General features: G+C 37.6%; 1 protein-coding gene across 4 annotated transcripts in view; it reads left to right on the forward strand.

Annotated features, from left to right (window-relative positions):
* The window catches only part of LOC113114803 (breast carcinoma-amplified sequence 3-like), a 126992-nt gene that overhangs the window by 42732 nt on the left and 65462 nt on the right, over positions 1-18798 (forward strand). For all 4 annotated transcript variants that reach the window (XM_026281839.1, XM_026281842.1, XM_026281840.1 and 1 more), the window contains exons 13-15: positions 2379-2512; positions 8100-8364; positions 18423-18573. In XM_026281839.1, the coding sequence (XP_026137624.1) occupies positions 2379-2512; positions 8100-8364; positions 18423-18573 (550 nt within the window). The remainder of the gene's footprint in view (positions 1-2378; positions 2513-8099; positions 8365-18422; positions 18574-18798) is intronic.

The raw sequence follows: 18798 nt of genomic DNA on the forward strand, positions 1-18798 counted from the left end.
TTAGTGCATGAGTTTTTTTTTATTTTAAATATACATTATGTATATATACATATATTTATATACAGTTAGAATGGGAATCAAGACTTTATTGGGACACTATTCTTGCAGTGCACCCAATTTGTAGCTGAGCAATGACTTTTTAAGCTAAAGAGCTTTGTTTTACTGCAATGACTAAAACGCTCACCCACAGAATTAGACACTGATGCTTTTTGAAAACGGCATTTCCCATTATGAATTATACAGCTTGGTTCATTGGTCCGTTGGGTAGCTCAAATACACAAAACCCCCATTCACTCACATAATTTCTCGTTAAAAGACATAAATTACTCTCTTGCCTTGACATCGAGATGTTATAAATAGGATGTGTCAAAAATTGCTTTAACATCTCAGGTTCCTGAAATTTTATGGCTGCTTACCAGCACAGAGAAGCTCTCTTTTTAATTTAGCTTCCCACAGGCCAACCAACTGACGCCTCGTCGCGAGGCCCTGTATTTCAACAAGGCCACAAAAGCCCCATCGCTCGGTTTCCATTCTCCACTGGCTTTTGGAGAACAGAGTGTACCATCAGCAAACTTGTGTCCCAACAAGCTGGCCAAGCCTCATCTGTCAAAGCCAGGGTGAGCGCGAGAGCGGCAGGGCGGCGGGGTGAGGGAGAGGAAGCTCCCAGATAAACATACCGCAGCGCCTAAACTCCTAATCACTCTGCGCTTCCGTTTGTAGCCTCTATAATTAGAAGGCACTCTCTTCCATGTATTCCCAGTTGACGCAAATGCTTCTTGTGGCTTGGCACCTCATTTGGGGCGTGGGTTAGTTTATGGCCAGGCCGTAACTTGGTTTAGTCTTCTGATACAGCATAAATAGCTAACCGCTGTCTAATTCACTGGCCGACTCTGTTTTTCTTTTTCATAGGCACAATCTCAGCGTGACCCTTCCTTTTCTGCCGCAACCCATCCCCCTTGCTTCCTGTCTTACAGCTCAATGAGATGGCAAAGCCACACCTAAAGCAGATGCTATTCCTAAGTGTGAAAATGAAAATATCGTGGGCAGAAATAGGACAGATGAGCTCATCTAGAACGGGCGCTGTTCCATTGTCATGTGTGCGGGAGTTCGTCTGATCTTCGGACGATATCCTCCTTTTTAGATTTGTCAGACCACCCAATAACTGCTTGCCACAAATCAGACCCCTTTGTGAACTCGGCTTTAGAGATTCAGCATTGGAAATTCACTAATTATTGTCATCCTAAATTACAGCAGTTAGATCGAGAGCCAGCGGCTAAATCCATCTTAATCGTAGTGTTGGAGAAACTTTCCAAAGCGGTAGTGACCAGACTTTCATGTGTGTGGAAAATAGCCTGTAGAGCTGTCACACTGTTTTTAGGAATAAGCTGTATGCGGCATTGCGTTGCCATGAAGGTTCACTTCAGGGTTTTTTTTTTCTAGTGTGGTTTAGTAAGTGTGTTGTTTACAGTAAGAGCTTATACTTTCTGTAGTTTCACGAACTTCAAATGAAAGTGGGAAAATGAGAGGCCCTGTCATCAGAGGTTCCACTTGGGTTCTCCTGCGGTTGTGTTTAAAACGGATCCATATACTCTTTGGCCCGGACAGCTGAGGGAAGATCTTGGCATGCAGTTAATTCTAGAACACAAATTGCAGTGGAATACGATTACCCTTTACAACCATGTAAACGTGTCTCATGAAATGCTCAGTACTTGACGCCAGTCTGGGTGCCATCGTTTTTGACTTGCAGTATGCTCTTCTCAGTATAAGCCCAGAATTGGTGCACTTAAGCAAGTACATGTTTAAATGAGATTTTTATATATATATTTAGAGTGGCACTTCCTGCCACTTTCATTGATCGATGAACATGGACTATCACTAGGCCACAATTCAGAAAGACTGAATTAAGTTTTATCCCATCACCAGTTCTCAAATCCACATGGTAAACCTCAAGAAAATGTAACAAGGGTTGGAGACTTAAAAAGCATGGAGAAACATTTCTGTAGCCTCAGTAAATAAATGCTGCATTGGTTGCTTTGACTGATCCATATTAATCCAGCATTATATTACTTTCCACTTGTGTATATAAATGATATTTCTTCCATTCTTCCTGAGGCTGTGCTAATGTTTTATCCCAATTCCTATTGCTATATTATATTAATTATGTGCTTTTCATCATGATGCTCCGAAACTTTAGATTTTTTATATTATCATTGTAATAAATTGCATTTAATCTCAGAAAGCTGTGATTAGATATGTCACTTTTTTTTTTATTAATCACAGCCCTCAATTCATCACTCCCTATTTCACAAATACTTTAGTTGTGCTAAGACGGCGTACTGTGGTGACATATATGACACTTTTCTTTTTCTGATCTACAGGTATGTTACTGGTGACTGCAGACACCCTTGGCCATGACTTCCACGTTTTCCAAATCTTGACTCACCCATGGGCGTCTTCCCAGAGTGCAGTTCATCATCTATACACGCTTCACAGAGGAGAGACTGAGGCTAAGGTAAGAACACACATGCACGCACATTTACATAAAAGCTTTACTTTCAGCTCTGTCCTTTTAGCGCAGTTTGTTATGGAACAAACTCATAAACTTGTATCCTCCAAATGGAAGATGTATCAACAACAAAAAGAAACCGTCTTTCGTTCAGCTAATACATGGATAGTGTGGGATATTAATTCAAACTTCAAAGCTCCTTGTTCCATCCCTTGCTCACACGCACATGCCTATGTACACTCAGGCTGTTTTCGGGGGAGTTATTGAGATGAAATATTGCCTTTCCGGACTCTTTTAATCATTAGCATAATCATTTAAAGTCTTTGTGGGCCACCCACAACTGTTTACGGTTGCCTGTGCTTGCATGGCTCTGGAAATGTGCAATTTGAACATGCTTTTCATCGTCGGTGAATCCCTGCGTGTTATCTAAATACTGTCAAGAGACATAAGACTTGGTACCACTGAGCTCCAGAACACAGTACTGCTGTCTCAGGCTTTTTTGTAGTATGTAGGCAAGTGTATGTTAGACAAAGAGTGTGGGTATGACCCATCTGATTGATCTTTAACATGACTATGAGATACATAGTCCCTTGCTACAGCGGTATACATGAAAAAATATGAGTGTAACTGTAATCTGAAGATCTAGTTACTATTCAACTGTCTACCAACTAAAGTTTAAGTGCATCAGGGCTTTTCCATATTCACAGCGCATTAATTTTTTTGTACCTGGAGAACTTTTGCCCCCAGTTCAAAACACATTGACGTGGATCCATGTGAGATATTTGTGCTCTCAGCAGTTAGTCTTTGCTTATTCTAAAACTTCCTCCCCTGTGGCTCCCATGTTCAGTTTTCAACACTCTGGAATCCGAAGACCTGAAACTATTAGTGTTGCCAATGTGTTTTCAATCACCAAGGCTGCAAAAAAAAGAGAAAAGTTGCTAAAAATACCTCAGACTGCTCGTGAGAGCCTAGATTGTGTTCCTGACCGGAGCTTTTACTCTTGCACCTTGGGGTCAAGCTTGGGGCTTGTAACATCTACCATATCTTAGGCTATGAGGTCCTGGACGAGAGGACATTCCCACTGGGACAATATGGTCGCGCTTGTGACTTTACACCACTCTCTCTTTAATCCCTGGAAATAGGCCCTTGGCAGAACTGAACATAGGCTCCGGAATTTTCCCATTTCATCCCAGCTTTATAAATTACGAATTTAGAACAACTATTGGCGTTATTTGAAACAGAATTGATCTTTGGAATTTGTCCATCCAGTTGGCCAGATGTTTGTTGCATTTTTGCAGAATTTAAACAACTTAAAATATAGTTTACAATTTACAGCTAGAACACAATTGCTTCTTTACTGCTGTGAAAACTAGAATCGTTAGTATCACCTGGCAGTTTTGATTGCTTGGAAAAGTAACAACACATCTCTATTGAAGTCACATGATTTGAATACCCCAATTTTTTTATTTATTATTATTTTGTTTAATTTAATTTTTAATCTAATTTTATTTTATTTTAGTTATTTTCATTTATTTATTATTCTTTAGATTTATTTAATCCATATATTATTTTTATTTTATTATTTTTTCACTTTGAATGTCTAATTTTTTTTTTTTTTTATTTACTGTTTTAAGTCTTTTTAATATTTTTTTAAATATTATTATACTTATTGTATATAAATATTTAATTAATTATTATTATTATTTTTTAAGTTATTTACTACTTGGTTACTAGTTAGGTTAAGGCAATGTACAGTGGCCTCAAAATATATTTGATCAATCATATTGATCATTCTTCAATCCATTTATTTATTTATTTTGGTTTATGTATGTTAGTATTTTAAACCAATACAAGATGGTCAAATCCACGTTTTTTTATTTATTTATGTAATGTTACTCAGGTTGAATAGTTGAAGCGGACATCTAAGGACATGATCTGATCATTAGCATCTGCCAAGCCTTGGTAATCTATCTGGGTGCTTTAAAGTTTAATTTACTTTTGTGATCTATTGGGTTATTGCACAAATCAGTTTGGGGAATAACTGTAGTGATTTAGTTTTCCTCTCTCCTAAATGCTGTTTCGTCCATTTAGCCTTGCAGCTGTTCCACCACAATATCTCCTTCAGTTGGCAAATCGTAAGGTTTTATTTGCTTAAGTAGAACTAATATTTATTCCGAAAGGGCCTAGACCCTTACTTACTCAGCCAGTGTCATGTTTGGATATGCACACAAACCTGATCTCTGCTCTAGTTCGTAGACTCACACTCTCGCAGTCTCCCTGACACGTTCGATGTCTAAAAGCATGCCAGACATATTTCTCCCAATTTAAATCCTTCATTACATGACAAATATTAACACTGCAGTGGAATAAAAACTGTACGTTATTCGCCTATGAGTGCCATGTAACAGAAACACAGTCAAATGTTATGTCTATAAGAAAGACTTGTCGTTTTTAACTCCTATTGCGCTTATTTATTAATGTTTTTATGGTTTCCCAATTCTCTTTGTCCCTTTACCCTTCAAATGCACTCTGAGCCAGGTGGGAAAAGGCCAGCCGGTTACTGGCCCGTGGGTGAAGTTTAAGTTCTTCTCGTTCCTGCTCCTTATATTGAAGGTGTGATTGCTTTACCCAGCACCTCCAGGCATGGCAAAGAGCTGGAACCGAGCGTGTAAAACATTCTCATTTTCCCTCCTCTGTGAGCACAGGGCCGAGGTGGCCCGCAGCTCCGCTGAGATGAGAAAGGTGGTTAATCTGTCACCGGCTCATGCCAGGTTTGCTGCCTGGTCATGCATTGGCTTTGATCTGGCATTGTAAACAGCACAAACTGCAGAAAGCAAGCACCCTCCAAGACGCATTATCTTGAGCAGAACAAATAAAAGGAGTGATAATGCCTTGTGGGCGGACGCAGGCACCCGGCCTTATCTGGCTGGCTGATTGACTGTGCTTGTACTGACTCCCAGCCTGCTCCGGACTGACCTTAGTGTGCGTGAAGGTAAATAACCCACCAGGCTGCGCTGCCTGAAGCCGTACACTGTTTTAGCTGTTCTGAGCAGCACATGACTGACCAAACAGCTCATTTGATTTATGTCTGATTAACCAATTTATAGATCTCAGTCCTTGTCTTTGGTCACCGAAATCTTATTTTTACACCTCCAGGTGAAAATCTCTGGAGTGGCGTCATCCCTGAACAGGAAATAGTAATTGATTTGAATTCATTTGCTCATCTCTGAGTTGGCGTATTCAGCGTGAGCCTGATCTGAGACAGATTGAGCAGAATGATCTAGAATCAGACCGATCTCCAGACAGCTGCATTCCAGTAGCTGATGGCTATCCATAAAAAGTGCTGTAAAAAAGCCATTAGCTGAATCTTGCTGATGGCAGAGTGCTGTATGGTAAAGCCAAGTGTCTTGGAGAAGGTCTACCATCAAATCATTGAGCTTCATTCACCCAGGGCATGTTCTTGTATTCAAAAACAGAAAAGGATTTCAAGACGCTGTCATGTTAAACCATGCTCATGAAGCAAGATGCTGGAAAAACATCATGTTTCTACCCATCTGATGCATACATACACAGACCAACAATTTAAAAATAGCCTAGACTGAACATAAGAGTGGTAAACACAAGAAGCATAGGACACACTGTTACAGTTTCATAGTTCATGTATTTTAAGATGTTTATAAATACAAAAGCCAGGTTAGATATTCAGGTTTTTCAAGCCATTGCTCAAGATCTGGTGATAGGTTCCGAAACCACTTCCCATTGCCTAGGTGTGATTACCAATACCTCTTTCTCATTGCCCTCAAGTGTTTCGTAACACATTTTTTAGAGATGTTATCTGTTTATCTTTGCCAGAAACTTTCTTATGACTAGCACCAGAGAGAATTCAAACAGAATTCAGGTTGCATTACTTAAAGCTGGCATTAAATTAAACTTAAATGTATGTTAGTGATTATTATTGTCAATGATTCATCCATCCCTGCATACATTTCAGTTTTTAATATGTACACCACCATTCAAAAGTTTTGGATCAGTAAGATTTTCTAAGAGTCTCTTTTGCTCATCAAGGCTCAAACAATTTAATATTATGAAATATTGTTGCAATTTCTAGTATTGGTTTTCTATTTTAATATATTTTTAAATATAATTTATTTCTGTGAAGCAAAGCTGAATTTCCGTCAGCAATTAATCCAGTCTTTTACATGACACATGATCCTTCAGAAATCATTCTAATATGCTGATTTATTATCCGTGCTGAAACTGCTGTGCTGCTAAATATTTTATTTTTTGGAACCTATGAAACTTTTTTTTATTCTTTGATGAATAAATAATTAAAAAGAACAGCATTTATTCAAAATAAAAATCTTTACTAACAATATACGTCTTTACTATCACTTTAACTATTTAACACATCCTTGCTGAATTATATTGTAACATTTCTATTTTGAATAAACACTGATTTTATTATTATTAATATTATTATTATTATTATTATTTATTTATTTGACATTTTATTAATCAAAGAATATTGAAAAAAGTGTCACAGGTCCCAAAAAAATATTAAGCAGCACAACTGTTTCTATCATTGATAACATCATCATATTGGAATGATTTCTGAAGGATCATGTGACACTGAAGACTGGAGTAATGATGCTAAAAATTCAGCTTTGCTTCACAGCAATAAATTATATTCTAATGTATATTAAAATAGAAAACTGTTATTTTAAAATGCAATAATAGGCAATAATATATATATATGAATTTATCCTAGTAATTTTAATTAAAATATTACTCTGTCAGTGTGGGGCAGACTTCTCCAATAATTTAGTCCTCTTCTTCGACTGAAATCTTGCTTTCAGATCTACTTTCATCCAATCAACAACCAATGGATAGAACCAAGTCCACACTACTTTTCTTTCCTTTGATAATGTTTAACTTGAATGTATGGCCCAGTTCAATTCAATTAAATTCATGTTTCAAATCATCATTGTATAGTGCCTTTCATGATACAAATCGTTGCAAACAAAGCAGATTCAAAGAAAAGGAAAGTTTCTACTTTACATTTAGGAGTAGTTTATCAGTGGTGACTGACAAGATGATGTCCATTTAGCAGAAATGCACAGTAAAAAATTAGTTACTGACATGTATTCATACAAACGGTGAACACTATTAACTGCAACGATTAGAACTTGTGATCAAACTAGTAGAAAAATGTGGTAGTTTTGTATGTTGGTTCAGGGTTATCGTCATCTGAGGTCCTTGGAGGGGTTGGCATCATCTCTTCTCAGGTGTTCAGTCATCTCATGGCAGAAACAGAAAAGCAAATAGAGAAAAAAAAGAATTTGCCTAGCTGCTGTTCCAACCAAGCAAAGAATAATAATGTCCTCTGCTACCTCCTGTTACATTCTGACTTTAAGCCCGATTTTGAAGGAAAGGCATTACTGTATTGTTCATACAGTTTACTCAAGACCCTACACTCCTGTAATGGTGATTTCATACATTTGAATGGTGATTGTTCATTTTCAGATCTGAACCAACTCAAATCTGAAACTGGTTTTGAGCTTCTTTCCTTTGTGTTTTCTTACCCTTGCTCTAGGTGCAGGACATCTGCTTCAGCCACGACTGTCGCTGGGTGGTGATCAGTACACTACGAGGTACCTCTCATGTCTTTCCCATCAATCCGTACGGTGGAGCGCCATGTGCACGCACGCACATGTCTCCACGTGTGGTCAATCGCATGAGCCGTTTCCAGAAGAGTGCCGGACTGGAGGAGATCGAGCAAGAGCTGAGCAGCAAACAGGGCGGCCGGTGTAGCCCCATTCCTGGCCTCTCTAGTAGCCCATCTGGATCACCACTGCATGGTTAGCAAACACTTGTTTTTTTGGGGGGGAAACATTATGCACCTCTTGCACTTCTGCAATCGTTCATAAGTTAGTAGTAAGTTAGTAAGTTAGTAGATGATCTGTTGAAAACCTACTGAGATGGAAAATTATAAATGTTTATTTAATTACTCTGGACTATTTATTTTTAGTAACATATTGAATTAAATAAAAAATTCAAATAGGTAATATTGACATTTTTTCATACATTTATGTTTCTTAAATTAATTTTCACCAAGTTAATTTGAAATGGAGTAAGTAGATCCTGGCCATTCAGGGGTTACTTGTGAATAATTTACTATTATATATTCCTTTAATATTTTTAGATTCTGCTTTTATCCCTATCTGATTACAGGTCTAAGCATTAAAATCTATTTGACTGCTGCTCCACCTGTAGGGAGGTTTCTTGAAGCATCTTGAAGATGTTCTTCTGGATTAAGTCTGTCTCCGTTAGTTCTGTTTCTTCATGTTATTCCAGACAGATTTGATGATGATTAGATCAGATCGCTGTGTGTGGAGCACTGGCTGTTGTCAGACTCCTCATGCAAAAAAAAAAAAAAAAACGTATTATTACAATTAATGGCAAAATGAATGTTTGGAAATATAAACTAATATTTCCTACTGGCACACTACAGCAAAACAGAAATAACTGACTTAAATGCATTTTTTTACACATATAATTTATTATATTCTCCTCCTTCTTAGTCCTCCTCCTCTTCTTCATTTTAAAAATACTAGTAAAAAAAATGTATAGCCTGCATGCACTGTAAGTTGCTTTGGATAAAAGCATCTGCTAAATGCATAAATGCAAAAATAATCATATAATTAATTTGAGTGACTTTTGACAGTCTTAAAAACAATATAGATAACTTTTTTTCACTTTGAGCAAAGCTGTGACATCACATGGCCGGAATGTTTGGCGTCCCGTGTAGGGATGGTTACCAGCAGCCATGAAAGTGGGCCTCAGAAGCCCTGTCGTAAATCAGACTCACTTTTCAAAGCCAGGCATTAGAAGCACCTGTCAACAATTAGTCCTGTCAGCTTCAGCCCGATGAGATACTTTGACAACAGGCTTCTGAGGTGACATTTTTTTGTACTGGGAACAGGATGGAGGAATCTAAGAAACAGAAGTCTGAGGCAGCTCGTATGCCTTAGAGGCAAACCTTGGACTGTCCGGATTTTATAACCTCAAGGATCATTCCATAATTCCTTAAGCCAAAAGATGGGAGGATAGCAGGATGTGGCTTTTGAATTAAGATGAAACGGTGTGGGGGAGAAAGGGAGACAAAGTGGTCTGCACTTTTCCGTGCTCCCTGAGGGCCTCTCCTATGGGCTCATACTTGGAGCTGGAATGCTTGAGCCACTCACATATCCTGCTGGAGATGTTTGCTTTATTTTCAAACCAGACATTCAGTTTCTCTTTCTTGTTCTCTTATTATATTTGTAAACATTATATTTCAGTGCTCTACAATCACACTTTCCTTAACGTTTGTTTTGCTGATGACACATTTGTTTAATAAACTGAATAGCAATAAAATAATTTCTTAATTATTTGAATTGATTGAAATTTCATACATTCACAATTAGCTGTATTTATTTGAAGGTTGATGTGACAGTTTCTGCTTTAACACAATTTAAAATGTTATTTATTCCATTGATGATAAAGCTGAATTTTCATCAGTCACATGAACCTTCATAAATCATTCTAATATGCTGATTTGGCGTTCAAGAAACATTTGTTATTATGGTCAATGTTGAAAACAGTTGTGCTGATTCATATTTTTGTGTTAAGCATGATGCAGTGTATTTTTTTTCTTCAAAAGGACAGCATTTATTTGGAATGGTTATCTTTTTTATGTAAGTTTTTACTGTCAGTTTTGATTAATCTTTGCTGAAAGTATATAAAAAAATTATATATATATATATATATATATATATATATATATATATATATATATATATATATATATATATATATATATATATATATATAGGTAAAAAAAAAAAAGTATATTAAAAAATCTTACCAGCCCCAAACTGTTGCACTTGTTGATTTGCTAAACAATATAAAGACAATATTATTTCAACAAATAAATTTTTTTTTTGTGTTTTCCTTCTCTAGGAAACTACACTTTAAATCAGCGTAAAATCAGCAAAATTGTTTTTGTGGTTGTCACACTTTGAAATCCTTTTCCGCTATGATTAGTTATCAGACACAAAAAGAGAAAAGGCTATCAGCGTCACTTTCCGTTTGCTTTTCCGTCGGTTTTGTTCATTTTTGGGTCCATGGGCATGAACGGAGGCGGCAGAAATAAATGATTGATAAGAAAAGCTGCAGAGCAGTAGCCACAACAGTAGACTGGCAATTGTCTCCTGTGACAACTCATTGATTTAGGGAAGGAACTAGAGAAGTACACATCCTTCAGAGCTGGCACTCTGTAAAAATAGAAACCACAATCGGGCTTTCTTCTCTCCTAGTTTAATTGTGGATTTGTTTCTATCTATTTTAGGAGCCACATCCCCTCGCCTTAGCTTCATGGCATTGTTAGATAAATCAACAAGTCCTTCTTTGTTCAGTGCTAACAGACTGTTAATTCATTCGTTTTGCTGCTGATTTCTGCTAAGTTGTTTTGTCCGTCTGCCTTTTCTATCTATAACTGAACAAAAGCCAAAGAAAAATGCTTTTTGAAGCGTAACTGCAGAGTGTTTAGGGTACATGTAGCTTTGGTAGCTTTGCTCCGCAGCGGTTAAGCTCTGTGTCAGTCGTGCACGAGGATGTGAGGAGTGCGATGGAAAGCTTTGTCTGGACTGAGGCGCTCACATTAGCTTTGAGCTTACAGGAGATTCAGCGTTAGTTTGACAAAACGTAGTGGTCTTCTTCTTTGCGTATGTTCATTGAATATTTTGTAAGGAAAAACAAGGTGCAACAGGAAGCTGTTAATTCGCTGTTATTGAGTTAACGGGATACTTCCTTTGAGCTTGTTTGGGTTTCAGGCTTGTTTTATCAGTAACTACCCCTGTTTACAGCATTCATCATCTTAAAGCAAAGACAGCCAGACATGGATGCTTTTGCAGAACTGATGACGCAATGTTGTTTGGAGCAAGCTGTTTTAAAAAAGCTCAACGCTGTGGTTATTAATTTGACACGGATCAAATCTAAATGGCATTTATTCCACTCTTTAAATGCATCTTTTTCACATGTTATATACTTGTTTTATACGTTCTCAATTACTTATTTAATTTATTAATAATAATTTGAATATTTAAGTAATGATGCTGAAAATTCGGTTGCACTTTATTTTACAGTACGTGTACTTGTACTTATAGTGTACTTACAGTGTATTTATCTAAGAAAGTTGTAGTAATACAAGGTAACTACATGGGGTAGGGTTAGGTTCAGGGTCAGTACCTAGTTATTACATAGTTATTGTACTTACTATAATAAGTACATAGTATGTACACGAGGAACAGGACCGTAAAATAAAGTGCTACCGAAAATTCAGCTTTTCCGTGATGAGAATAACTGACATTTTAAAATATATTAAATTAGAAAACTGTTACTTTAAATTGCAATAATATTTCCCCAATTTTACTGTACTGAATGAATACAGTGTGACTCTTTTAAATAAATGTACCCTTGATGAAGATAAGAGAAAATACACAGACATTAATAACCGTGTAATTTACTCTGAAAATAATTGATTAAATTATTGAACTTTTTCACTCAAATATTATAATGTAATTTGCAGTGAAAGATAGTTTGTCATTAGTGCTCTCAGACTTTTGGAGCCCAGTGTATTTGTGTATAACATAATCCAGATATCTGCATTTGAAATATGGGATTTAATATTCTTTCATCTTGTTGTTGGGCTGTAGTGCCTTTAGAGCAGATTATAAGTTTTGCTTTCGTGTCGAGTGTGGCGGTAAAGCGTGTGTCACAGTCACTGAGTCCTGTGCTGAATCATCTACAACCATCAGATCTCTTCTGTTTACTCTCTCTCTCTCTCTCTCTCTCTCTTTCTCTCGGTGTGTGTGTGTTTGTGTCTCTGTGTGTCTGTCGGACATGCAGCCAGATGAGTTGATCTGATCTGTACGGGCAGGGCCAGCAAACACTCTCTGTAATCACAAACTGCCTCCTCCCTTGTTTGTGGCACACACACACTCTTAAATTCCATCACGGCTTCACAGCGGCTCTCCGGCTCTCAAAGATAAAGCTCAGCTCCTCCGCTCACAAAACAACAGACGTGCAATCAGCCCAGGCATCAAAGTGCCGCTCTTGTTTTAACATACCACAACTCTGCATCATCTACGGTCTCATTCAGATTCCCTGTCCTGAAGATTTATTACTCTGGTTACAGAGTCTTGTCCTATTGTGTAGCACAGTACCGGTCCAGGCCTCTGTGTGGCGCTGTGTTCTCAGCTTTTTGTTGACAGGCCTGTTTCAAATGAAGGACCTTATTTCACTCCATTGGCAGAGAAAGGAAAAATATTTAGGCCTGAATCATGCCTCTACGTTTTGTCTTGATATAAATCTAATCCAGCAAAAGGGCCAGCGTTACTCTGTAATTTGTCCTGAATTTTATGAATGGCCTCCCCGACTTATGCCTTAAAGATAAATGATTTGTTGTGGCTTTTTATTGGTCATCTTTGACTATATTTTTTTAACCTTTTTTATTGTAAATTATTTAATTTCACATTTGTGAATATCATTCTGTTATTATATATTTTTTTAAATGTCATTGAAAATAAAATCTGTTATTTATTTTTTTAAATGGATTGAAAATAAAAAATCTCTCTATCTATCTATCTATCTATCTATCTATCTATCTATCTATCTATCTATCTATCTATCTATCTATCTATCTATCTATCTCAATAAGATTTATTTATTTTTTACTGATCAAAAATACAGAAAAAGCCTTGTTATTTTGTGATATATTTTTGAAATTTAAATAACAGTTTATATTTTAATATACTTTAAAATAAAATGTATTCCTGTGATGTAAAGCTGAATTTTCAGCATCATTACTCCAGTCTTCAGTGTCACACGATGCTTCAGAAATCATCCTAATATGATGATTTATATATGAAACAGTTGTGCTGCTCCATGTTTTTTGAAACTTGTGATACTTTTTTTACGATTCTTTAATGAATAATAATAATTTTAAAAGTAATACTTTTATACAGCAAGGATGTCTTAATGGATAAAAAGTAATTATGTTCCGTTAATTAAGTAAATTATGTTCCGTTTAAATTTTTGCATAATAGGATCCAGAAAAAAAGTTTCAAAATCAGTAAAAAAAAAAAAACTGAAGCAGCACTGTTGTTTTAGCATTGATAATAAATCGGCATATTATGATGATTTCTGAAGGATCATGTGTCACTGAAGGCTTGAGTAATGATGCTGAAAATTCAGCTTTGATCACAGAAGTGAATAATATTAAAGCACAAAACCAATATGTGACCCTGGACAACAAAACCTTAAGTCTTAAGTCGCTATATTTTTAGATTTTTCTTTAATGCCAAATATCATTAGGATATTAAGTAAAGATCATTTTCCATGAAGATATTTTGTAAATGTACTACCATAAATGTATCAAAACTTAAATTTTGATCAGTAATATGCATTGCTAAGTATTTATTTGGACAACTTCAAAGGTGATTTTCTCAGTATTTTGATTTTTTTGCAGTATTTTTTTTATGACTAAATTAGAAATAGAAATATACTAGATTAGAAATTGAAATAATATTCTGTATTTGTGATCAAATAAATTGCCTTGATGAGCATAAGAGACTCCATTTAAAAACGGCAGTGTATATACAGTATGCTTGTTTTGTTCCCAGAAGATATAGCAGTTTTAACAGTCGCACTTTATATATTCTTACATATTTGTTGTTTGATCATATTCCATTTTACAGGACATTTTAATAATTTTAATGTTGATCTTAAATATGTTTTAGAAAACTTTTCCTTTTCAGGTTTCCAGTCTTTTTCTTGCAGCAATGTCTTTCCCCTGGCACGGTGAATGTAAACATCTCATTGAGACTGTTGTTGTTGTTTGGCCTGGGTGGCCTGGTATGTTTTTTTTTTTGTTTTTGTTTGTCTTGCTCTCATGCAAAAACTTTTTGAGTGGGCTGGTGTGTCTTTATCAGGCAGAGTGAGCCGTGATGATGTGCTGTCCTTTCCCACTGTGAGGAACTGTGTTTTTGACACTTCTCATGACCTGAGACCCTGCACTGTCCCACGGTGAAATTTTCTCTGTACGCTGAAGCAATGCAGCATTCTTCCTCTTGCTGTCTGCAACTCTGATATGATTCTTTGAAATATTAATAATTCTGTATATTGTGTTTAAATATTTTATCTCATTAAGATGTGCTTTATAAGCTTTGGTGGTTGAGTACATTTTTTTTTCTTTGTCAGGCTTTTTTATGTGTAACTTACACCAAAACCACAAACTGCACTGAGGAAATGAAAACACTGATATGTTTCTGTTTACACAGTATAATTTTATGGTAAGCAAATAAAGGGATTATATTGCCTATTTTGTGGTTGAAACAGCTGTTGGATATGCATGTTTTTACCATATTGTCAAATCAAGACTAGTAACTAATGATGGAACGTCTGGTTTTTAATTTCTTATTGTAGATGCTATATTCCTCAACCCAGTAGTTTGAATATTCCCCTCAGTGTCTATAGCTGTTACCACGCTATCAGGCAGCGAGTTGATTGACATCCTGGTGCTTTGAATTGAGCTTATTCACTAAAACATTTCCTTTTTTCCCCCTCTGACAGACCAGCATAGGGTTTCATTTAGACATGTCTGAAATGACACTGCAGCGTTCATGACTGGGAGGAGAGAATATGGTTCCCACTTACCCAGAAGTAAATTGACATGATCAGATTACGTGCTCCTGATCAGAGCCACATGCCGAGGTGCATTGATTGAGTCTGCGGATGCCTTCCTGTTCATCTTCTCATGCACCGTTTGCAAAGTCTGCTCGTCTGAGGTGAAACATCCTCTCGCACACACATCGCCTTGCAAACAAACTCGCTCACATATGGTTTCAGTAAGGCTGTTATCTGAGCCACAGAAGAGTGTAGATTCTCGCTGTCACCAAGGTGCTCCTCTGATGAGCTGTAAACGCTGACATGTTGTAAACTATTGGATCTGATTTCAGACAGCCCCGTAGCAAGCCGTTCGGATGTAGTTTGGTTAATAAATTACATGCTTGAATGCTTTTGCGTGTTCGTGTATTGCTATTATACAGCAGTGAATAATTTCGGTTATGATGTAATGGCTCGTAATCATACGACGACTTCTGAAGTGAAATCAGCACACAAGGGGAAACTGAAAACGTACCAATTTCTAATGCAGTTTGAAGTCTTATGGTGAAAATACTCGATGTCTGGTAATAGCAGGAAGTTTCATATAATGTTTCTGCTCATTAAAGCGGATGCCGCACAACCCAAAAAAAACTTTGCGAGGAAAAAAAAACTCTGCTGTCACTTTAAAAGCACTCCCATTCACTGGCGGTTGGGGAAAAGACTGGCACTTGGCCATTTTCACATAGGCTGGCTTGACCTCACTGCAAGCCCGAAAATAGCAGCGAGCAGATACTGTAAAAGCAGAGGCAACCAGAAATGACTTTTCCACCAATGTCTGATTTCTTCTGAAAACAGTAAATCTTGTGAAGTTTATTTTCTTTGCAGCATCTGTGTTTTATAATGGTTCTTTTAATTTGTTTACACTTTGTCCACCGGGATTGCTTTTATCCGGCGCTTTCTGGCCTCTCCTTTTACTTTACTTACCCCCCCACACCCCCACCCCACTTTCCACTTGTAGTACTCCTCCTTTCAAAGTGTGTATTTTAATAATGATAGCTCTGGGAATTGGCACAGGCAGACTTGACATGACGGCACCTTCCCCCGAGTGCGGAGGTACCGCCATTGTTCCTTTTCCTCTCCACTCATCCCATTTTTTTTCTCCTCCCCTCCCGTCCTAATCCCTACCTCCTGTGAACTACGCTCTTACAGGAGCATGTCTGGGAAACCTGGACGAGCGCAAAAGACATGAATGGGTGAAACAGAATATATCAAAGTATTCCCAAACCGGGAGAGCGCAACTTTTTTTCTAGGAATTCAAGTCTTCCGCAGATGCTCCTAAAGCCTGGCGATTTCTCAGCGGTTGACACTTTGGAACGCCCTGCGATATTCTGTCCCTGAGAACGATATTCGCATTGGCGGCCATCCGGGTTGCATTTTTTTAATTTCACTTCATTGGCAATGCGATTAAAATGGGGCGATGTTTGCGTACGACTGTTGTTTTTTTTTTAGGTTTATGTGTGCAAATGAAGCAAATAACGAATGGAAAGCGTCAGCTTAGATGGATCGCTTGTGTTCATTGCTTTATCAGATGCAAATTGAACAGCTTGGGGGAGAAAAACAAGATATCAGTGACAGGGCGACCAGGTCTGTGCCATTAGAAGAAAATGCAAATGGAGCGGAGTGAGCTCGAACAGAAGGGTCAGGTGACAGAGGGTGACCCAGCCGGCCTCTTGGAGTTAGGCCTGCGACGGCTGTGGATTTGCATTGATGGATCTTCTTTCCATTGGCTTGTCATGTATCACTGCGCAGGCCATCACACATGAGTCATTAATCAAATGACTGCTCCATAAGCAGGATCGTTTTGACTGGCCAGGCGCCTTGCCGCTCTCGGACGTGCCATTCTTGAGGGTTTCGGCCAAGCCTGCCACACTCGGGTTGACGTCATGCGGCGGCTGAGTTTCACATCATCCCGTGCGAGGCGTCTGCTTTTGCAGGGCTTAAGCTTTGCCGCCGTGACGCCGGCTGTTTGTGTGCGTGTCCACGGCCGAGTCGGGGGTTTGATTTAGTGAGGGGTTAAAAAGTGCACCGAGACCGAGTGTGTCCTTCTTGGAAAGATGCTAAATTCATTAAGATTTTTCTTCCTCTGCTCCTCGTCTTTGTCCATCAGAAGCACCATTATGGGTTTTCAGGCTGCTTCCTGTTCAAATTCCTTTTCTTTTCTGCTGCTCTTGCGCACAAAAGGTGGCTGCGCTTGGGGTGTAGTGGTTTTGAAATGTGAAGGGCCCTTGAGATCCAGGCCCTGTGTGGAATGGCGCAGGGGTTTGTGTAATGTCTCCAGCCAAAGCAGGCCTTTATCGAGGGCCATGAGGCCTAAATGGTCTCTCTTTGGTTAAGCACAAAGACAGCGTTTCTGGGTATTAGAGAGACACAGAGAGGCTGGCTAATGATCTAAAACCCCTCCAACACTGTGGCACGGCCGCTCTCAGCGCTTTTGCCCTCAGATAATCATTGTTTTGTGTCTCGGGTATTTCTCTGACCCCCGTGAATACCCTCTTCCTGGCGATATTACAATGGAAGCAAGGAAAATGTTCGGTGAGATTATTAGGCTGGTCTGAAATATTGTATGTTGAAAGGGAAAAAATAATGGAGTTAAAAACACAAAAAGCAGCACTTCATCTTTGTGTGGAATATTTGTGTAGCGTACATCTGCACTATATTGTTATGTGTTTTTAACTGCATGAAAGCGTATATCAAATTGATTATTAGTTGGAAAAGCAACACAAAAACAAATGAAAACTGATTAAAAGTGTATAATTAAGGGAAGAGCAGTAGAAACATTGTATCTTGTTGTATTATGAATTATGTGTGTTTTAGAATGACTGAAAGGATCACCGTCCAGCATTATTTTTATAAACTCTTTTTGTAATATAAAGCCGAATTTTCAGCAGCCATTACTTCAGTCATCAGTGTCACATGATCCTTCAGATATCATTCGAATATGTGATTAATTTGGTGCTTGAGACTTTAAGGAACCTTTGACGTATCTAAAGTTTAAAACAACAAATTGAAATCTCACATAAAATGTATAAATGTGTTTACTCTCATTTGATAATTTTTAACACGTCCTTGCAACAAAAAATAAGTATTTGCTTAAAAAATATGTGATCTATTGAATTTTTTATGTTAATACAAATTTCTTCCTTTTCTTTTATAGCCAAACTCACCAGTCAAGAATCCTTTAACAACTTTACCAACAACAACATGGGTAACCCACGGCTGACTCCATTAGCCAGTTTGACGGTCGTGCTTCCTCTGGCTCAGATCAAGCAGCCGATGACCTTGGGCACCATCACCAAGCGCACCGGGTGGGTTTCTACACACTATTAAAACAATTGAAGGCATTGGTATGAGCTTTTAATGTTATAACACAATACAAATCAGTGATTTATTAATCAGTTTAGATGAATTCAATTCAAACTGAAATGCAAGACAAATCCTCAACTCTTTAAAAATCATAACTGTGAAACTGAAACGTTTCTATTTAACTATGAAAATGAAATGCTAAAACCTGAGGCTATATTCTGACTGGA

The sequence above is a fragment of the Carassius auratus genome, chromosome 15, assembly GCF_003368295.1.
Source record: "Carassius auratus strain Wakin chromosome 15, ASM336829v1, whole genome shotgun sequence".
In the NCBI taxonomy this organism is placed as follows: domain Eukaryota; kingdom Metazoa; phylum Chordata; class Actinopteri; order Cypriniformes; family Cyprinidae; genus Carassius; species Carassius auratus.